The 23,210-nt window shown below is 38.9% G+C and overlaps 1 protein-coding gene across 1 annotated transcript; it reads right to left on the minus strand.

The window, feature by feature from the left end:
• Positions 1 to 2,859: 2,859 nt before the first annotated feature.
• LOC143279489 (WW domain-binding protein 11-like) lies at positions 2,860 to 22,835 on the minus strand. Its single transcript, XM_076583540.1, has 14 exons — positions 22,683 to 22,835; positions 18,793 to 18,824; positions 18,092 to 18,185; positions 15,701 to 15,798; positions 15,061 to 15,148; positions 14,342 to 14,413; positions 13,467 to 13,569; positions 12,702 to 12,823; positions 11,721 to 11,810; positions 10,964 to 11,196; positions 10,189 to 10,402; positions 8,615 to 8,803; positions 6,414 to 6,710; positions 2,860 to 6,052 (listed from the first exon to the last, which is right to left on the minus strand). Exons 1-14 carry the CDS (start codon positions 22,744 to 22,746, stop codon positions 5,928 to 5,930), a joined length of 1,821 nt encoding a protein of 606 aa, XP_076439655.1. The 5' UTR covers positions 22,747 to 22,835; the 3' UTR covers positions 2,860 to 5,927.
• Positions 22,836 to 23,210: the final 375 nt, after the last annotated feature.

Below are 23,210 nucleotides of genomic sequence, written 5' to 3' on the forward strand. Positions count from 1 at the left end.
ATCAGGGCTACCTGCTGAAAACATAAAGTCAGGTAACGTCCCCAACCATTACACTGGCAAGGAGACATCAACAAATTGGTCCACCTCCACATCACACCTGAGTTGTTGAAAGAAGAAACATTCAGTTGAAATGAGTTTGAAAGATCCAATACTCCAACCACATAGAGACAAGACTTCCCTTTTGTGCACACACACACACACACACTTTGCATAAGATTACTTAGACATGTCAATCTTTCTTTTCTGTGTTTGTGTGTGTGTGTTTACATTCAAACATTCACTTACTAATCATATATGTGTGCTCATAAATGTCTTCACAGACAGGTATTTTTATAAGCACATGCATTTTAAGCGAGAACACCAAAGATACATGAATCAATAATTTACACAAACTGGTGGACACATTCTGTAGTACATCAACAGAAAGGTTCTCAAGACCTCAGATTTCCGATGAAGCAACTCTCCCCTTACCATTACAAAACTATTTTCAGTTCAGCTGCCCCATGGCGGTTGCCGTTGGGGCGCTACAGATGACCTGTCAACCAGTCCTCTCCATCCATCCCTGTCTTTCGCACATTTGACCGCACATTTGAGTAGATAAAAAAAGACCAAACTGATTTTATTTATACTTTTTTTTAATCATTACAACCCCCCCCAAAAAAAAACAAACAAAAAAACAAACAAACAAAACCCATGTTAATCACAATCCAGATGGAAACTTAAGAACTTGGAAGACTACATTTCATCTCTGATTTGTTTGTGGACTCATCACTGTACTTAAGTGTTTAAGATACCCGTCTGTGAAGACATTTATGAGCACACTGAAGACTAAAATAAAATCTATGTTCTTTATTTCATACTAATGCTGAAACTACAAAACTTGTATAATTATGCCTGCAATAAAGGCATTTTGACATGTAATTTTTCCGATAAAAAAAAAGAAAGCAAAACCGAAAACAAAACCAACAGAAACAAAACCAAAAACACAAAAGCAACAAGCGAGTGTAACATATCAGAATTATCAGGTCAGTGCACATAGCATTTCTGTCGTTATTATTACCAGCCCCAATGGTGAATTTGGCAAGATTTTAGCAACCACAAGTAAACACTGCTCCCCAACAGAAACACTTGTGAAGGAACAAGGAGAGAGGGGAAAAAAAAGAGGACATAACAGTGAACTGGTTTCCTCCCAAAGCAGAAAACATCAACACAGCTGAACGCATGACCGACTCAGGACACTGTGGTTCTCTTATCTTCTATGAAAACACACGCTAAGTAAACGTCGAAACAGGTCATAGTCTGGTGGCTGTGACCAAAAGAGAAACTTTCACCACGTATATTGATCTCGTTATTACAGCCACACTGCCTTGACCTTTCGAAAATAGAATGTTTGCAAACATGGTAGGCATAACAAGGTTTTAACTGTAAGGCGAGTCTGGTCAACCCTGTTCCTTTGTTGGTCGATGTTTGCATCTATTCTTGCTATAGTACACACATACACATAGAAGAACAAAATCACACACACACACACAAATAACACACACACAAATACACATGAGATATAGACACATGCGCAAGCATGTGTGCGCACGTGCGCACATATGCAGGCACCAGGATTTCCTATGACTGGTTATTAAAGAAATCTGCATGATCATCACTGAAGAATTCTACAGGCCATTCTGAGATTTTAAAAGAGCTGAACAGAGTACTTGTGCGTCTAAGCCAAAGAGGAGGCAATGTAAATACCTATCAAGAACAGAATTACATTATTTTAGTTTTGCATACACACACACACACACCAACATGAATACACCTACACACACGGGCAGCACATATGCATACAACCACATACACACTGACACACACAGAATGCACACATACTGATATGCACACATACATTCACACACACATACAGACTACATACACAATAACATGCACACACACACACACGCATACTAAGCCACTGACAATGCATGCACACACACACATATACACTTGTCATACACTGTGACTTTACCATACTGAACATTCAACTTTTTGACAACATGCTGACATGATACCAAGATGGTTTTTGAATTGACGATTTTTATTTTTAGACTGTTCCATGGACCATTGACTGACTGAGACTTATTTTTAAAAAGTCACTATTTATATATTCTTTTTAATGTGTGTGTGTGACCATTGACTGAGACATAACTTTAGTGCACCCTTTTTATTTTGAAAAAGTCATATATAAATTATTTTAAGTGTGTGCATGAGCGCACGCGCACGTGTGTGTGTGTGTGTGTGTGTGTGTGTGCATGTGTGTGTGTGTGTGTGTGTGTGTGCATGTGTGTGTGTGTATGTGTGTGTGCAAGAACAAGAGTAATAAGAAAAACCTATAAAAATACCTGTAATGGAATCAGGATTGTACGAGTGATAGCCTAGAGGTAGCGCATCAGCCTAGGAAGCGAGAGAATCTGAGCGCGCTGGTTTGAATCACGGTTCAGCCGCCGATATTTTCTCCCCCTCCACTAGACCTTGAGTGGTGGTCTGGACGCTAGTCATTCAGATGAGACGATAATAATAATAATAATAATAATAGATACTTATATAGCACACTATCCAGAAATCTGCTCTAGGTGCTTTACAAAAACGCTTTTGTTAACATAAACCGAGGTCCTGTGTGCAGCATGCACTTAGAGTTGTTCCTGGCAAAATTCTGTAGAAAAATCCACTTTGATAGGAAAAACAAATAAAACTGCACACAGGAAAAAATACAAAAAAATGGGTGGCGCCGTAGTATAGTGATGTGCTCTCCCTGGGGAGAACAGCCCGAATTTCACGCAGAGAAATCTGTTGTGATTAAAAAAAAAAGAAAAGAAAAAAAAAAAAAGAAAGAAAAAAAAAAAAAATCAATGACGCAATTACATATCAACGGTACTTTCATAATAAATTTCAAGCTGTTTTCATTAATTGCACACATAATGTGCCAACTTGGTCACTTTAAAAATGAAATATTAAAAAGTCTAATCATTTGAAGTTTTCAAGATAATGTGAAATATGCAATGCTCCTGAAGAAAAATAAGAGTTCCCCCAATATGAGTGTCACATCTTGTATCAATATCAAAGTTTGTCAATATGTTTAAAAAAAACAACCAAGAGTTAACACCACACTTTACAACACATGGTCGAACTGCAGCCATTGCAACCTGTCAAGCAATATCTCTTTCCATATTATTCTGACCATTAATTATGCATCTAGTGCATGAAACATTACATGAAATAGTTTTAATAATCACTCAGTTTGGGCAAGATAACATTCTGTCAAAAAAGCATTAACAGCTGGTAAATAATTTATATTCATGCCATTGACTTACTAAAGAGTTCTGATAAAATACAAACTGAATTAAAAGATCACATAATTTTTATCAGACCAATCAAGAACTGAAACTTCAATGAAAGTACTACACTTGTTACTTTCCTCTTCTCCCTGGAAATGTTACTTTCACTATCAAAAAAAGTATCATGAAAATCATGAAACAATTCACTTTGAGCAGATGCACTTAATGCTGATTCTAAAGTGGAATTCTAAGATGCAACTTTCCACTAGGCTATACCAATATAAAGCATGTTATATCTGGAATAATGTTACCACTGTCTTGGAATGGACACAATTTTACCTTCAGATTTCTCTCTCTCTCTCTCACGTACATGTGTGCACAAGTGCAAACACAAGCACACAAGAACTCTGCCTTTTTACAGTGTCTGTCTGTCCTCAAATTTGAATAAAAGTTTCATGCTACAAATACCCATAAATATTTACATTTGACCCCAACCTCAAACCTGGTCATAATACATCCCTTCACCAGTTTCTCCAAATCAAAATATTAAACTTATCATAATGCTGATTAAACCACAAATGGTGATAAAAAAAAGTATAGATATCTTAAATAAAAATATTCTTCCAGACTTTTTATCAATGCAGCCAAACTGACGCATAACCACATTATAAAACAAAACAGAGAAAGAATAGGAAAAACCAACATAAAAACAGAGTTCTAAAACTTTTTTTCTCTAAAAAGCAACATACATAGAGCTACCAACCCTTGGTCATGGTAAAGAGTAATTAGTAAAATCACAACATGTGAAGTGGAATCAGTCCTGTTACATGCAAAATCTAATGGTAGTTATTATAAAGAGTTAGCACTAACAGATAATCAGAATAGTGAATTTTTCAGAAATTTTAAAAAAAAAGGTCATATGGCTGATGTTTTAGCATGCAAATATGTTACCCCCCACCCCCTCTCCCAACCAACACACTCAGTCACTCATGCAGTCATACACACACACGCATGCACACACGTGTGTACACACACACACAGTCACTCACACACACACACACGTACATGTGCATACACACATTCATACAGAGTCATACACACATAAACACACACAGAAATTACACAAAATAAACCATTCTACCATAATCACCATGAAGAATGGTATGTTTGAAGGGCAGGACAAAATAAGCCAACACTCTTTTTCTTCTGTATTCAAACAAAACAGTTTAATGATTTCACCAAATGCATCTAGACAGCCACAGATACAGTTTCCATGCCAGGTTGAATACAAAGCTCAACAGCCTGAAACTGTACTATGTCAAGTAATCCAATTAAAAAAAAAAACCCAAAAACCAACACAAAACAGTTTTCAAGGCGATATAGAAATGAACAATTACTCGGGTGCTGGTTTTCCATGCAGAAGATGATCTGAAAGACTATCTGAGTTGCTCCTGTCTACATACAAATTTTAACAGTTCAAAACCTTCACAACACTGTTTATAATTTGGACTGAAGTTCAATGTTGCTTAGCACAGTGGAATAAGTAAATGAGAATCCATTGGTAATTTTCCCATTCTAATTCACTTGATTTTACGTATGTGACAAACCAACTCATTATAGAGGACATTGTAATCTAGACATACAGAAGAAGCAACATTCCTAGAACATTGTAGACGACACAAGTGAATTGGAGAAGCATTTGAAAAGTTTCAGTTTCAGTTTCACTGAATTCAGACAAATCAATATATGCTGCAACACATCTGCAAGGCAGTTGCCTGACAACAGCATCACCCAAAGCACTAGGCAGACTTTGAGTGCATGCATATATATTTGTGTACCTATTAGAGTGGATTTTTGCAAGGACAATGCTTATCTTGCCACAGATTCTTTTTCAAAGTGCCAAGTGTGTGCTGTACATAGGACTTCGGTTTATCATCCCATCAAAATAACAAGATGCTCAGTCTGATTTTCCATTTTAACTTGGTAGAAAGGGTGAGACTGTGATTCAAACTGAGGCCCTCACAGATACTGTATTGTCAGATAAACATCTTACCCATTCTTCCACTGGGCAGCAGAGAGATTGTGAACATTGATTGTTCTTTTTTTTTTCTTTTTTTTAAATTTTTTTACTGGAATTAACAATGACAAAAAAATCCTATCACTGGTTCTATTTTTGGTTCTGAGAAAAAGTCCAAATCTTTCTGAACTGTATTCCCTCCCTCAGTGTAGCACTTTTTAATGAATAAAGCACTGAAACTTCACACATCCATATTACTTTCATGTAGGCCAGTATGTTATCACATTTAAAGAATGACACCAGTGTAATTCAAAGAGCTATTGAAAATTAAAATACTTGCTAATTAAACAATGACTTGCTATACCATTCACCAGCTACTCAGTTTCCTTATTTAACGCCAAGAAAAAGCCCTGATAAGGAACAGGGAAGCAGGCAACTGGTAAGATAAAGGGAGAGAACACAACCACTCCTCTGAGCCCAAAGAGTCACTGCCTTAAATATTCCCATCTTTCCATTCCCCATCTTCCAAATCGGGGTAAAGAGATAATGTGTGCAGTCTTTTGCTAGAAAACTGTGATGTCCACCGATCAGATGAGACCAGCCATCTCCTTCATGAACTCATCGTAGGCATCATCCTTTGTCTTGGTCTGTGAGACAGGAGTGGGAGCCGGCTTGCTGGTGACATTCAGGGCCGACACCTCATCCCCCTTGCCTGAACACATCAGCACACATTTTCAGGAGTTGCACATAAAACACCACGTTAAGAAGATATACAATTAAATAAATACAAATATAATATGTATACAATATATCTAACATGCCTACAATTCTATATCTATCTATATATAAAACATTTGTTTGTCATGCACACACACACAATGCACATATAAACACACACACACACTTTCATACAGATATATACACAGATACTTCTACTCTCCTTTCCTCTACACAGCAGCTAAGTAGAAACGAAAGGAAGAGAAGCAGAGCTGACACACATAAAACAATAGTTAATAATAGTAACAAGCAACCATAATATGAAACCACCAAACAAAAAACTAAAACAAACTTACCTGTAGGCTTTAAGCGGCCCTTCTGCTGTGCGATGCGCTTGATCTTGACAGCAGTGGGAGTGAAGCGAGTGACGTCCCCCATGCCACTCTTGATCTTCGGCTTGGCCTCGATCGTTGCTGAACTCTTGTTGTCGTCGTCCCCATGGGCCCGCAGTGGAGGCTTCATGATGCTGGGAGGGGCACTCAGCACGTTGGGGTTGGCAGCCGGCATGGGAATCATGCTGGGGGGGATGTTTGGAGGGGGGATGTTTGGAGGGGCGCCTGGAGGGCGCATCAGGCGTGGTGGGGGGACACCTGTTGCACAGATCAACACCTTTATTCATTGCAACAGCAACAGTCATCATTCCTTCTCTCTCTCTGCCTCTCTATAGATACAAGCCTATAATTATACTGTTCTCTCTCTGTTTCTCTCTATACCTATGTGTCTATTTATTCACTGTGCAGCAACAGTCATCACTCCTTCTCTCTCTGCCTCTATGTAGATACAAGCCTATAATCATACTGTTCTCTCTGTTTCTCTCTATACCTATGTGTCTACCAAACTGCTGGTCACATTTAATTCACTGCACAGGAACAGTCCTAATTCCTTCTCTCTCTACCTCTCTATAGATGCAAGCCTACAATTAGTTCTCTCTCTGTTTCTCTCCATAATTATGTGTCTATATATCTGCTGGTCACATTTGATTCATTGCTCAGCAACAGTCATCATTCTTTCTCTCTACACCGCTCTATCTACAAGCCTATAATAATACTGTTCTCTCTGTTTCCCTGTATACCTATGTGTCTGTCTATCTGCTTGTCACATTTAATTCAATGCACAGCAACAGTCATCATCCCTTTTCTCTCTGTGTCTTTATCTACAAGCCTATAATTATACTGTTCTCTCTCTCACTCTGTTTCTCTATACCCAAGTGTCTATCTATCTGCTGGTGACATTTATTCATTGTGCAGCAACAGTCATCCTTCCTTCTCTCTCTGCCTCTCTATAGACACAAGCCTATAATCAAACTGTTCTCTCTGTTTCTCTCTATACCTAAGTGTCTATCCATCTGCCGGTCACAAAAGGGTACTGATGCATGTTTTCTTGTTGTTTCTTCAGATGTGCCCTGGTGTATGATTTTCAGACCATAACAATAGTTTAGAATGCACTTAACAGACCAAGATTTACATCAAGACTGCCTTCTTTCTCTGCTGAAGACTACACTCAAAATAATTTAATCACAAGTTGTATCTCACTGCAGCTATATGGCACAGATCTGAGCAGCCATAATGAAAACTCACTCTAAAGTATGGTGTGTGTGTGTGTGTTGTCTCTAATCAATTTGATTTATGCTTTGATGAGAACATATACACAGATCCATATCGTTAATCATTCATTTGAGGAAAACTATATTCATAAAAATGAATATTTTGACAAATGTTCTCCAAATACACAGTCCTTTAAAAAACATTGTGTTTCAATCTATACAACTGAAAAATATTATGTGAAGTAAATGTGGAATATGAACAGTTTCAGAGCAAAACAGTATCCGTATTTGGCTTTAGTTAAAAACATAGATTAAAATAAAAAGGAAATTTTCTATCTAAAATTACGTTTAATCACACATACCTAACCGTGACCCAACTAGTGCAGACTCCGGCAGGGGTCTGACATTCCTGTCCTGTGCAAACTACTATCCGCCTATGCGGAGAAAATGAGAGAACTACGGCTGATAACCTCCCGGAAGTAGGTAACGTCCCCTTTGTCCCCCTGGTTATCGCCCTCTTTTTCCGGCAGCCATCTCGACACCTGTACCTGTGCACTTCATACGGCTAAGTTTTTCGCATTTTCTACCTGTCTATCGATTCTTCATCATCAAAAGTTCAGTTTTGAGAGTCACTAAACTTGAAGCACAATGTAAATGTATTATGTGTATATAATGTTTATGTACTTATGTGCATGTCTTTACACCTGCATATGGAGGCTGTACTTAGGATAACTGGATGTTTTCTTGCCATTTGAATGCAGATTCCCCCCCCCCCCCACCACCCCAACCATGACATATTGTTGCCTTCTTTTTTTGTATTCTTTTCCCTATTCTTTCTTTGTTGGTCTTGTATAAATGTATCAAAAAGGAAAAAAAAAACCAAGAAAAAAACAACAAACCCCCCCAAAAAAACCCCAACAAAAACAGCAACAAAGAAGTATACTGGTCTCACCAGGGGGGCCGGGGGCACTCGTGGGGGAGCTCCTCGCAGGCTGGGCGGCAGGCCGGGGGGAGGTCCGGGGGGCAGGCCCTGCGGCCGACCAGGTGGGGGTCCGGGGGGCAGGAGGCGGGGTAAGGAACCAGGGTGGGCTCCAGGTATCATGGGGGGCCGCATGAACATTGGGGGGGCACCTGGAGGAGGGCCTGGAAAAGAAACACACAGCGGCTGAATGCCCATTTGTATTTCTCTTTTTTTGTCACACCAGATTTCCCTGTGAAGAATTCAGGCTGCTCTCCCCAGGAAGAGCACATCACTACACTGAGAGTGTCACCCATTTTTTTGGTATTTTTTCTGCCTGCATTTTATTTTAATTTTTTTTCCAATTTGTTTTCCTACTGAAGTGGATTTTTCCACAGAATTTTACCAGGGACAACCCTTTTTGCTGCCGTGGGTTCTTTTATGTGCACTAAGTGCATGCTGCACATGGGACCTCGATATATCATCTCATCTGAATGACTAGTGTCCAGACCACCTCTAAAGGTCTAGTGGAGGGGGAGAAAATACTGGTGACTGTGACGGGATTCGAACCAGTGTGCTCAGATTCTCTCACTTCCTTGGTGGACGTTATACCTCTGGGCCATCACTCCACTCCATTCTATTTCTAGATGATAATGATGACTGCTCATTAAGGACCTCCAACTGCTGAATGTCATTTCTTCCTTCTATAGAGCGACCAGAATTGAATGTTGATTATTCTGTCACTGTTTGGGGGATTTGCAGGAAAAAGCACTAATATTATTTTGCAGTATCTAGGCCAGACCACTCCAGCTAGTGAAGCGCTCCCTGGGGATAAATCACAACCAGCACAGCACCAGCCAGCCTGTCATTCTACTCAAGCATGATAATGACTATTTCTCAAAAAGTGCCTGGTCATATAACACTCATCTGTGAATAGTTGTGTGTTGTTTACTTCATGCAATGTCATTTCCATACGCCGTCTTTTTACAACCCCCTCTTCACCATCTTCATTTTGTAACTGGGATTTTCTAAAATGCACAGAACTTTTTTTTCAATCTCATTATTATCTTTTTTTTTTTCTCTCAACATTTGCTACCTTGTCACAATTACTGGGGTATGGTGGATTATATAAACATTTTATTTTCAACATTGTAACTGATCAACAAACATATTATTTACTCTAAGAAACAAAAAACAAAGAATGATATTTTTCAACATAAAAGACACTGCACATTAAAAAAACCCAACAACCACCACCCCCACCCCCCAAAAAACCACACCTTTCTTTGAGGTTAAGTATTTCTTAGGTAAAATCAATCATGAATACAGCTTTGCTGTTTATGAACCCATGGTCATTCTAGAAAGAAAGAAGGAATCAGCATAACATTCAAGTCTTCTTCTGCGCTCATGGGCTGCTACTCCCATGCTCATTTTTTCTATGGATAAGGTTTTATTTATGTGACCAATCTGCCTCTGCCATTTAGACAGCCATGGTCCATTTTGAGGGTGGATACAATTCCAATGACGACAATGCTGCACACAGGTAACAGGTGATGTGAGGAACCAGTACCTGGAGGAAGGCCTGGTGGGAGGCCTGGGGGGGCACCTGGGGGAGGTCCAGGTGGAACAGGTCTGGAAGACACCGGTCTGGAGTTGGCCTCCATTTCATCCTCCTCTTCCTCCTCTTCATCCTCGTCTTCATCGTCTCGCTCTGTGCCTGGCGGGCGATCGTCCAGCCTGGAGATCTCGTCCATACGCTGTTTCAGTTCTGCTGCCTTTCGAGCCTGCAGAGAGCAAACAATCATCAAATGACCAAAGTGTTGAAAAGTAATCATCAGTATTTCCTTTCTTCACCAACTACTGATTAAGCTGCCAACCAAACCATCTGTCATACTATTTTAGAGTTTTCAATCCTTTTGTCTGCAATGGAATTCACCACTGGGATAATCTGACATAGCAGTTTAAAGTTGGCACTGTTTGTGGGAAAATACCAACACTGAAGTTTGAAATCAAATGTATCCAGAGTACTGATTTATCAGTAACAACTGGTTGCTTCCTTTGCAGTGGGCACATTCAGTTTCGCTTCCTCAGTTTTATTCTGACTTGGTGCTTTTACTAGCTCATTGGCTATAGCCTTTACTTTGTTCATAAATGCTTTCAGGAATACTGAGCTTGTTTCTGATGATATTGTATGTGTTTATCATCTAAAGTATAGCTTTGATAGTGCACTCAGCTGTTGCAAGGCTGGTCCACAGAAATTGCAACTAAGGACACATTGTTAAACACAAGTTAAAAACATGCTGACAAGCCAGCAAGGGCGTGAGCGGCTGCCAGAGGATGCCCACCTTTTCCTCCCTCTCCTCGTCGCTGTCACTGTCGCTGCTGGAGGACTCTGAGGACACATCTGGCACCTCCTGCCCAGCCATCTGCAGCATGCGGGCCTGCAGGGCAGACACTCCCCCACCACTACTGGCCTTCTTCTTCCTCTTCCCCTTCCCCAGCCTCAGGCGTGTGTCTTTCTCTGGCACGTCCTCGTCAACCTCATCATCATCTTCAAAGCGGATTTTTCGGGGCTTGGCTGAAAATTAAGGGGAAAAAACAGCAACGTATTGTCAAATCCTTTTTTTTTTTCTTCTTTTTAATAATAAACAGTCCTATGATATTCGATTTAATCTTGTAAATTTGGAGACCCCAGTCATTTTAGTACATTTACAGTCTGAAACTAATGGATAATATAACTTCTGTGAAGCCATTGTCAGTGTTTATGTTTACACCTTGAAGTTGATTCTACTGTGTATTACTTCACTGGTTTTTAATGTAAACTGAAAATGTATTTTTGCGATTTTGAACATCATGTATCTACCTGTCACACTCACTCTTCAAAACAAGAAAAAAAAGTCTGTCTTCTCAAACCAATACCTGGCATGACCTGAAACACAGACGGATTCACACTTTTTAGCACCTAAATATTTCTTATTTAAAAAAAACAAACCACCCACACAATCACAAATACAAACACACACACACACACACACATGATACAAACATATACGACACACAGACACAAAACAAACAAACATAATGCAAACTTTTGGCACTCACATGGGGGGTCTGCTGTTTTGGCCAAGAGTTCAGCCAAGTCATCTGGATGCTGTATAGCATCGAAGTCCACGTCCAGTGGGTCTGCTATGTCTGAAAATGAAATAACACAAGGCTTCAATTATCACCATTTCATTGGCATCATTAAACATTTCTTGTGCAAGGTCTGCAAAACTGTACAGATAATCCATTTCTTCTTATCATTCATCAGATATTATGTTTTGTTTCTCCCTCCTTCTGATACAACAGAAACAATTTGTTACAGTGCACATCTTCACATCACACACACACACAGTATTTATAGTAAAATGAAAATACATAATTTTGCATAATGTGAAAGACTATTTACTACCTGTCCCAACTTTAACACATCTTTTGAGCTGGTTTGTTTTCTTTCCCTTTTTAAAAATTTTATTTCCATTTTTTTTTTTAGGACTAGGGAATCTCTGAAAGAAATGTACTGAAAATGATTTTGAGCATTATTTTCATTAGGGTGATTTGTTTGCATGTCTTTTTCTAATTTATTCCCATTAACTGCATAAAGCCATGAACAATACACACCATTCTTCACCTCCCTCTGATTTACAATGTAAAAAAATATCCTTTGCAGTTCAAAATCAAATCTGCGACAAATGCTACTAAAAGAATATCTGATGAACATTTTCTGTTCAATATATATTAATCTTTGTTTCCTGGATCCCCTAAAATCAGAGTCCATAACAAACAAAAACTTCTCAAAAAACAACAATATAAACCAAAGACTGAAAGAGGCAAAGACTATTCAGGAAAACAGACTGACTGGCACATGAAAGGAGGAGACATTTTAACTGAGACACACTCATCCTCAGAAACTGAGACACCAATGTGGATGCTTGTTCAAACATGCTGCTTCTTGGAGACCTGAGACAAGAAATGAAGGTGGCAGTATCCAGGTCAGGTTAGTCATTACTAAAGGAGAAAACGGAACAAAGGGACCGGGCGTACCTTTGGCCGGGTCGTACTCATCCTCGCTGTCACTGAGTGGAGGGGGAAGGCCAGGTGGTGGACCAGGGGGTTTCCTTTTTGAGGGTATGCTTTCTGGTAATGTTGGCCCAATCATCGTCTGTCTGCACGAACATCAGCACCATGACTATATAATAATCATCAAAGGTACATTTTCTGGAAACACTGGCCCAATCATCTTCTGTCTGTTCAAACATCACCACTATGATGAAAAATAATCATTGATGATTGATGGTATGATTTCTAGTAACACTGGCCCTATCGTAATCTATCTGTTCAAACATCACCACCATTATGTGACCATGACAATACCATAATCATAATCACAGAAATTATGGTGATAGTGATGAAAATTAAGACGACAATAAACTGTAATGTTTCACTTGGGTATCTACCTGTTATTTATTTATTTTTTTAATAAAAAAAAAAAATCAATATCAATCAATCGGGAAAAAAACACCAAAAAACAAAAAACAAAAACAAAAAAATTGCTGGTCTTCAACTTGCACAGGCACAGACATACACACCACAACAAAGATGATACAAAATAAACTAATAATAAGTGATAACATATTACAATAATTCAGTTTAACTCATTGTTTCAAGCAAAATACAACACAGCAGACACACATACACAAACATGCACACTTGTACACGCACACACACACACACACACATGCGTGCATGTGAATACACAAAGATAAATATACATGCACACACACACACATGCACAATCATAAATCTTACTCGTATGCTGATTTCTTCTTCAAAATGCTGGGAGGCATGTGTTCTGGATACGTCCCAAGGAGGGGTGGAGGAATTTCATTGGGCAATGGAATCATTGCTGGCACTGCACATAAGTACTTTACTATTATAAACACAGTCTGGGGGAAAAAACCAAAAAGCACATTAATTAATTTATTGTCTAAGATTATTAATAAGAAAAAACTGAAATGAAATAATATGATCAATAAATAAATGAATACATGTATAAAATAAAAATCACTTTAGACCAATACTGGTTTACAAAGCTATCACTTGCGAATTTGGACCATTTTTCTTTACATTTTTGTCCAGTCTCCTTTTTGATTTTTCGTCACACCAATTAGAACACTATTACATATATTACAAGATGCTATTTATCATCAGAAAAAAATCATAATCATACTGATCTCCAGTAGTATTTTCTGCAATAATAACATTCTCCACATGATTGTTTTCTTTAATTCCATCCAGAAGACATGATATACAGGCATGAAATATGTGCATTGGATAAAATTAAAACCCAAACAAATATAAGGTATAACAGAGAAATATAAACAGCCATAATGCAATTTTAAACAATGGAAACTCAAACAACAGCCAAAAAACAGCAAATAAGGAGAAGAAAAAAAAATCCAACAACCATCATCCAAGCTAAATAGCAACACCAATTAAAAAAAAAAAAAAAAAAAAAAAAAAAAAAAAAAAATATATATATATATATATATATCTGAAGGAAACAACCATACAACAACTGAATCTGATGCCTGGACATTTCAAATGTACAGGTAAAACTGTAGGGTAAAGTAAACCAGATATGGTGACTGTCCAACACTTCAGCAGTCTGACTATGAACTTACATGTGTTATCCACTGGGGCATCAGGCAGTGGGATCTGGTCCAACTGAACACGCTCAGCATTGCGAACTTGCTCTGAAAACACACAGCTCTTGTTCAGATCTATTGTAACATATAAAAATGCTTAACACAGCAGAAAGAATATTCTTTCGGGTTGTTTTTTTTCCATCAGTACCTGTTAAAACCAGTACTACAACACATAGAACAACAGAGGATCAAGTGGTTTGGACATCTCACACATATGCCCCTGAACCAACCAGCTCTTCGGACATACAACATCAAATACTCTGGCTGGAGAGCCAGAGGAAGACCAAGATGGCGCTGGAGCGACTCAGTGGCAGACACCCTCAGAGCCCACGAGATGTCCCTCCTCCAGGCCACTCGCCTTGCTGCAGACAGACAACTGTATCTCCCCGTGACGCCCACCGGTACAAGCAGAAGGAAAAAGTAAAGTAAAGTAAGTACCTATTAACCTGGTCTTTAACAGTAACTACAAATGTTTTGCCAGATATAAGAATAAGATACATATCTAATTATTAAAAAAATTAAAAAGGTAAAAAACCAACAACATACACACACACAACACCAATTATCACACCAACTACCAACTAGCAGCTGCCAACTATTCATACAACATTTTTTCCCACTTTGTTTTCTTTACATATAATACACACAATATCACCAATCAATGAATCTTTATTCAGAAAAAAAAATCAACTTACCGAAAAATTGCACTAATTTCTGGCGTGTCCTTTCATATTCAGCCTCAGCTTTCTTCAGTTCTATTGCATACTCTGGCTTTTCTTTTTCCTGCAAGAGAAACATGATTGCACTTTTAACCTTTTGACTACACAGTCAACAATGTAAAATTTTGTTTTGCCTTGAGTAGTGTCTTTAAAAATATTCTTCTCTAAACTCCATTGGAAAGAGGAATGCAAGCAGTTCAGTTGAGTTACTCAGTTACTCAAAGAGGCATTACTACATTCAGACAAATCCATATACGCTACACGACATCTGCTGAGCAGTGCCTGACCAGCAGCACAACCCAATGTGCTTTGTCAGGCCTTGAAGGAAACTAAAATTAAGAAGATATAAAACAAATAAATAGATAAGGAATTAAATTCATGAATTGGTAAATTAAAATAGTAAATAAAAACAAACAAAATAACATAAATAAATAAATGGATGACGACTTCAAAAGAAGGGAAATAACCCTGAAAGGCTGAATATTTGATCAAAAAGTGGTAATCTCCAAACAGTTTCCCAGTTTTGGGCTGATTTACCTGGATATTGATTTATGACTTGAAGCACCACTTTCTATTAATTTTTCCCAGGCAGTCAAGGGGATGAAGTCATACTCACATAAAGTTTAAAAACACGATCAAATGTATCTCGAAGCTTTTTTCTTTTGTCTCGAAGCACTTTTTCGTTCAGGCTGGGAGCTTCCAGAGGATTGTACTCTGCAAATAACACGACAGAAAACAGTTTTATATACACGCGAAGACTGAACTGAAGATCAGAATGTCAAACAATGTATTGCATTCAGCAACTTTGTGGATATTTTGCCGACCAGCTATCAAAACTAATGTTGTCCCTCAGTGCCCGTATCATGGGATTTCATGATTTGTTTCCAGTAACGTAAAATATGGCTCAGTAAAAACAGCAACAAAATTTTAAAAAGCTCATTTTTCAAACTGATCACAGTTCCTTTTGTCTTTGTAACTCACTCGTATGAAGGTGCACAGCTGAACTTTACTTGGAAAGTAATGGAAGCTAACCTACACATCCTATGGATATATCACTATCTTGATAATACAAAAAAGAGTTTTTTATGCTTGTAATCACTGTTGGTTGACCTGTGTTTTTTTGTTTTTTTTTAACCATGAGATATTTTCTTTGAGATTACGAGATAACCTACAAGTAACTCACAAAATCATTTAAAGATCAGTTGAAGATGCCATTATCATAGGTCTCTACCATGTGCTCAGACATCTCGAAAATCCTAACAGCTATGCCAGGATCCTTTTCATTGACTACAGCTCTGCGTTCAACACAATAGTGCCATCAAAACTATATTTTAAACTGAAAGACCTCTCGCTGCCTGAATCAATTTGTGCATGGATCCTAAATTTTCTAAGATGCAGACCGCAAGTTGTTAAAGTTGGTGACCTCACTTCCTCCACATGCATTCTCAACATAGGCACCCCACTGTTGTACTCACTATTCACACATGACTTTGCAACTCAAAATGAATGTAACAGACTAACACCATGGTCAAGTTTGCCGACGATACAACTCTAGAAGGGCTGATTACAAACAGTGATGAGTCAAAATATAGGGAAGAAGTACCTGAACTTGTCAGCTGGTGTGATCAAACCAACTCAGAACTCAACATATCAAAAACCAAAGAATTAATTCTAGATTTCAGGAAGACCAGATCTGACCCCTTACCACTTGTCATTGAAGACAAACAAGTAGAGATCATCAGTGACTTTAAATTTCTCGGACTGATCATTTCCAACGATTTGAAATGGGAGAAAAATATGGAAAAAATTGTTAAGAAAGCACAACAGCACCTGTACTTTCTTTGGCGCCTCAAAAAGTTCGGAATTAAAAAAGAAATCATGGTTGATTTCTACCGAGCAGTCATTGAAAGTGTGCTAGCCCTTCCTATTAAGAGTAGATTACTGTCTGGTACAAAAACATTTCCAAGGCAGAAGTTGCAGCCCTTAACAGAATCGTAAAAACTGCCACCAAGATTACCGGGGCTGATCTACCTTCTCTAGAAGACATATATCATAAGCGGCGACTCAAAAAAGCAAAATCAATCAGCCAGGACGAATCACATCCAGCTTTTGGGATTTTCGAGATGCTTCCCTCTGGTCAACGGTACAGAAGTATAAGGACGAAAACCAATCGCTTCACCAATAGCTTTTTCCCCAAAGCAGTCAATGCCCTGTCTCTCAAACAAATCCAGTGTGATAAATAGAATTGTGCAACCAACAACCACCTATCTGAATATCTAGTCATCAGCTCCATCCATATGTAATATGCAGCTTCTGTTCAAACGTGTGTGTGTGTGTGTGTGTGTGTGTGTGTGTGTGTGTGTGTGAGTGTGTGTGTGTGCATGTGCGCGCGTGCATATGTGTGTGTGTGTATGTGTGCAGTGCGTGCATGCGTGAGTATACACAAAGTTTTTATATTGATATGCACTTGTATGCATCTTATTTCTACTGTATCTGTGTTTGTGTATGATTTTCGATTTATGTTCGTATCTTGTTATGTACTATCCCCCCCCCCCCCTATTCCTTGTGACCCCGGTACACTTGGTAATTAAGACATATTCTATTCTAAAGTGTGGATATGCTAATATGCATGTTTGTTTTTTTTGTTGTTGTTTTTTTTTTATATAGAATAAAGGACTTTTTTTCAAACTGAAAAACTAAAGATATTCCAAGTCTCAAATCAGTGTTGATGAAATCATCTTAAAAACAAAATTATGAAAATAACAGTTTTGGCAATGGGATTATAAACGTAACATGCACTGCACACAACCTTTACTCCTTTTCATGCTATGTGTACAATGCACTGTACAACATGCTGTGTCATTTATGTGAAAGGTAACGACTAAACTTTTAAAGTGGTATGGGCATATATATAATATATACGTATTTCAAAAAAATATCCTTTTTTTCAAATTCTTTATTATTTTATTGTAATATGAAACTGAAGGAGTTAGAATACAGCACTTACCCATTCTGTCTATAGCTTCCATTTCCTCCAGGAGCTTCATTGGATCTTTCCCTTTTAGGACAGCTTGTCTCACCATCATTCTCTGTTTCTTGTTCTACTCAACAGAATACAATGCAACATTTGGCTTGTACATTAGCACATGTATGTATCTTAACAACACAGCAAAACAAACTGTAAGTGTAGCCTGGCAACAGTACAAACGTACCAATTCATGTACATGTACACCAAAAATGTATTCTGGTAAAAAATAATGCACAAGGAACCTTTCAATCATACTAATTCAATACTATTTAAAGCTCTGTGAATATATCAAGTTTTATTACCATAATTCATATTAGATGACACCAGTAAACATAATCTATTATGATACATTCCGTTTATTTTTCTGAAATTTTTTTTTTTAGAAAGACAACAAGAAATAAAAGTTTTAAAACCGTTTGCAAATCAATAAAAAGTACAATTATATGATCAGTGCAGGCTGGATATCATTTATATTAAACATTATAATCATTTCTTAGTAATAGTTTAAATATACCCGACTCCTGAGACTATGCAATTACTGCGCTTTTACAAAAGTAAACACTGCACCAGAAGAATGAATTTGATTATAATCGAAACACAGAAAAATATACCCACAAAACCATAGAAAAGAACATCATAACAAAAATTAATAGATGATTCTGATCAACTTTTCATTTTACCTTTTTCAGCTCTCTTTTTCTGGCTTCTTTTCCTGAAAAACAATAATACTGGCAATCAACCACTGGTTAACTATCTGCCCCTAACCCGTCTTCTCCACTGAGGAATAAATTTTATATTATTTTATATCATGACAACATTAGAACACCACAGTCAGTGATAGTGGGTATCGAGTTAAAAAACTGCTGCAAATTTAAATGATACCCACTTAATTCATCACCAACTATGGTATACAAACAAAGGTCACTGTTAATTCAATCACCTTCTTGACTTTTGAAGTGAAAGGGTTATAAATGTTCTGGCCACAAGCAAGAACTGTACCAGGTTTAATGGATATTGGATGAAAAACCCAAGTTCCACAATAGTTTTCCAGATTTTCCATCATGCCATGATGTGACCGTGATCTTTGACCTATTACCTTAAATCTCTCCTAAGTTTTGTTCTCATCATTAACAAATACTTGCTGATAAGCTTCCATTGATCTACATCAGTACATGTCAACAACAGAGCAAGCTTTTTGAAATTTTTCTATTAATATGGTATAAAAGTATAATTTGACCATGACCACTATTCTCAGTTTCTGTCGGTGAGGCCAGTCACATACTGAATTAACAGAAAATTGAAACAAGACATAATATCTATCAATAAAATTAAAGTGACCACAGATCTTGCACTTCTGAAGTCAAACAACATAAGGATGTACTTAAATAACAAGGGTTATGCACTAAAAAAAATCGTGAATGACTTGGTAAATAGACTCAGACATCTGTCACACAGTAAATATCAGTATCAGTATCAGTAGCTCAAGGAGGCGTCACTGCGTTCGGTCAAATCCATACACGCTACACCACATCTGCCAAGCAGATGCCTGACCAGCAGCGTAACCCAACGCGCTTAGTCAGGCCTTGAGAAAAAAAGATAAAAAAAAGAAGATAAATAAATAAATAAAATAAATAAAGCAAAAATAACCATAATAATTAAAAAAAAAAAAGAAAAGAAAAGAAAAAATATCTTAAAACAAAATACTACTACTACTAATAATGATAATAGATAAATACATAAAAATACTTCTACTACTAATAATATTTAAAAGGCACAAAATCTTGATTAAGTCAACTCTAGGCACACACACACACACACAAAAAGGAGAGATAAATAAGCAAATAAATGTAAAACATGCAGACACACGTTCACACATACACACACACGCACACACATAGCAGATATGCAAGAAATATGCAGTTTCACAGATATGAAATCACGATCAAATACAGATAAACGTACATGAGCACCAACACACACATTACCCTGCACCCCCCGCCCCTCTCCTCCACACACTCATTTCTAGGGCTACACATCGCAGTTTCCACGGCCCCCCCCCCCCCCCCACTTACTTGTACAAGCACACACATATACTCCCATATCACCCACCCCTAACCCCAAACACATAATACACATACATATATATGCACACCAGCACGTTCCAATATTCCGTTGCTCCCACAGTGTAGACATGCATGCACACACATACCTCATCTCTACACACACACACACGTGCACAGAGCTCTCCTGACACATGTGTACACTTACAGCCTCATGCACACACACACAGACACACAAACACACACAGACGCTGCCACTGATTGGCCGCAAGAGGGGTGGGAAAAGATCTCTGATGCCAAGAATGTAGCGTCTAGATGTTGCTCAGTCTATTGTATTTGGAAAAGCCCACAGAGACTCTGTCACACAGTAAAAGAAACAATAACAAAAACACTGCCTGTGCGTTTGCATGCCCAGCAACTGACTCTGATTCCTGCCAGAAAACAGCACAGGAAATGTTCTTTTTTGCCAAGGACAAAACAGGACAGGAATTCACTGCCAGGCAACACAGCAGAGGCCAGAGCTACTCTCTAATTATTTTAAACCTTCATGTCAAGCACTTCTTGCTGTTAATGTGCTATTGGTGATCAAATCCAACATATCCACCACAACCTCCAGCCTCACTCAGTCAATGCTGCTCCCTGTCCAATAAGGCAGCTTGCAAGTGATCATGGTCTGTAATTAGGAAGCGGGAAGAAGGTGGCAGAATGGTTAAGATGCTCAGCTGCCAGTAGAGAAAGTCTGTGAGGGTGTGGGTTTGAATCTCACTCTCGCCCTTTCTCCCAGTTCCAAGTTCATAAGACAATAAACCAAGGTTACATGCGCAGCATGCACTTGGTGCACTGGAAAAGAACCCATGGCAAAAAAAGTGTTGTCCTCTGGCAAAATTCTGTAGAAGAAATCCACTCTGATAAGTACACAGATACATGTACATGGGCATGCACTCAAGGCCTGACTAAGCGCGTTGGGTAATGTTGCTGGTCAGGCATCTGCCTAGCAGATGTGGTGTAGCATATATGGATTTGTCCTAACGCATTGACACCTCCTTGAGAAACTGAAACTGAAACCAAATAGGCAGTTTCACCAGGTCGTTTGGCTCAGTCTAAAGATTGATTTCTTCTTCTTCTATTAATGTTCAGCGGTCATAAAAGTTTGACCATTATTAACATTTTTGCAAGTGCAAGTGTGTGCTCTTAGTCAGAATTTCATACTCAGAGTCCTTATCCGTATGCCGTTAATCATTAGTTGGAGAAAAAAAAAGAAAAAAAAAAAGTGAAGGACCTAGTGGGGGTGGGGTAAGGAGGGGTGGGGGGGTTGGAGAGGGGGGTGGGTCTACTGTGCCTGGAGGGCAAGCAGAAGGCGTTGCAGGAGGGGCCCTCAATGACATCAGCTGGGAGGGAGTTCCAGTTGACAACGGTCCTCGGAAAGAAAGAATACTTTCTGTAGTCAGTATGGCACTGGATTCTTTGTAGTTGTTGGTTGTGGTTGCTGCGATGACCACTTTGAGGCTGCCGCTTGAGGTCGGCGCAGGAGACGCAAGCTTGATCATTGAGGATCTTGTGGAGCACTGCGAGTCTGGCGCAGCGACGTCGTTGTTCGAGCATGGGCCATTCGAGAAGTGTCAGCATGTCTGTAACACTGGAAGTGTTGCGGTAGCGGTTGGTGAGGAATCTGGCTGCCCTTCGCTGGACCTTCTCAAGGGTTGTGATGAGCTTGTCGGAGTCTGGGTCCCATACAGTGCAGGCACACTCCACAACTGGACGAACCATTGCTTTGTAGGCCAGCTCTTTGGTACGGCTGGAGCACACCTTCAAGTTCCTTCTCAAGAAGCCCACTGTCTTGTTGGCCTTAGTGCAGATGTTCTCGATGTGCTGAGTGAAGTCCAGCTTAGTCTCCAGTCTGATTTCATGACTATTCCATACATAACTTTATTCTATTTCTCCAATAGCTAATTAAGTGGCAAAACTGCCAATCTCTTTTGCAGTTCCATGCAAGCACCTGAAGAACTGGCTGAATCCTGGAGACTGCCAGTGTCAGACCATGACGGAAGGGGAATGAACGGGAGAATAGGGGGTGAAGGGGGTTAGTGGACGATTCTCATACAGAAAAAGGGATAGAGAGAGAGAGAGAGATTAAAGAAATGAGGGAGAATGCCTGAGGGCTGTCCAGAGTCGGACTAAAAAAGATGCGAGAAAGGGATCTGGAGACAAACTGAAACAGACACTGAACAAGTCACCGACACCCACACAAACTGTGCACGCGTACACACAAGCACACACTCTGCCACACACTCAACACAATCTGCACCATCACCCCCCCCCCTGCCCCCCTACACACACACATGTAGAGACTCTGACAGACAGCAGACACTGATGTTTGATAACAGTAAAGAGACTGTGCAGCAGACAGGCATCACAGACCGAGACAGTCAAGGTAATGTGTTCATACTGCCTCACTGACTTTAACAGCCACAGCGTTCACTGTTCCATATATGTATCAGTTTAATACTTACTGAACTGGTCAGTGGGATTCATATATTTCCCACTCTTCGTGGTATTGATTGATCTTCTCCCCATGGCTAGATTCTGCACTCAGAAAATACAAATGAAAAGAAGAAACTGTCGCTTATGCGACCACCATGACAGTCACGTGACTATCAGTTTGATTTCTGGTTGTTCCGTGACTATTCACAAAGCAGTATTTCTGAAATCGGAAGGGGACACACACACACACACACACACACACACAAAGACTGTGTGATACTTGTAACAGTTTAGAAGATGAGATTCACCTTTTAGACAATTGTGTAAAGTACAATACTTACAGACACAGATTCCTAATCGATATATGTCGTCCAAATGCAAAGCCTAGTGAATTCATCCTTCTGAGAGAAATACAGCCAAGGCTGGCGAAATTTGTTCATGAATGTTTCTCTTCTTAATATGCTCATGTTTATGTTTCATTGTGTCTTTAAGGTTTTATGACAATAAAAAGTATTCTATTCTATTCTATTCACACACACACACACACACACACACAC

Source organism: Babylonia areolata, chromosome 1 (genome assembly GCF_041734735.1).
Source record: "Babylonia areolata isolate BAREFJ2019XMU chromosome 1, ASM4173473v1, whole genome shotgun sequence".
Lineage (NCBI taxonomy): Eukaryota > Metazoa > Mollusca > Gastropoda > Neogastropoda > Buccinidae > Babylonia > Babylonia areolata.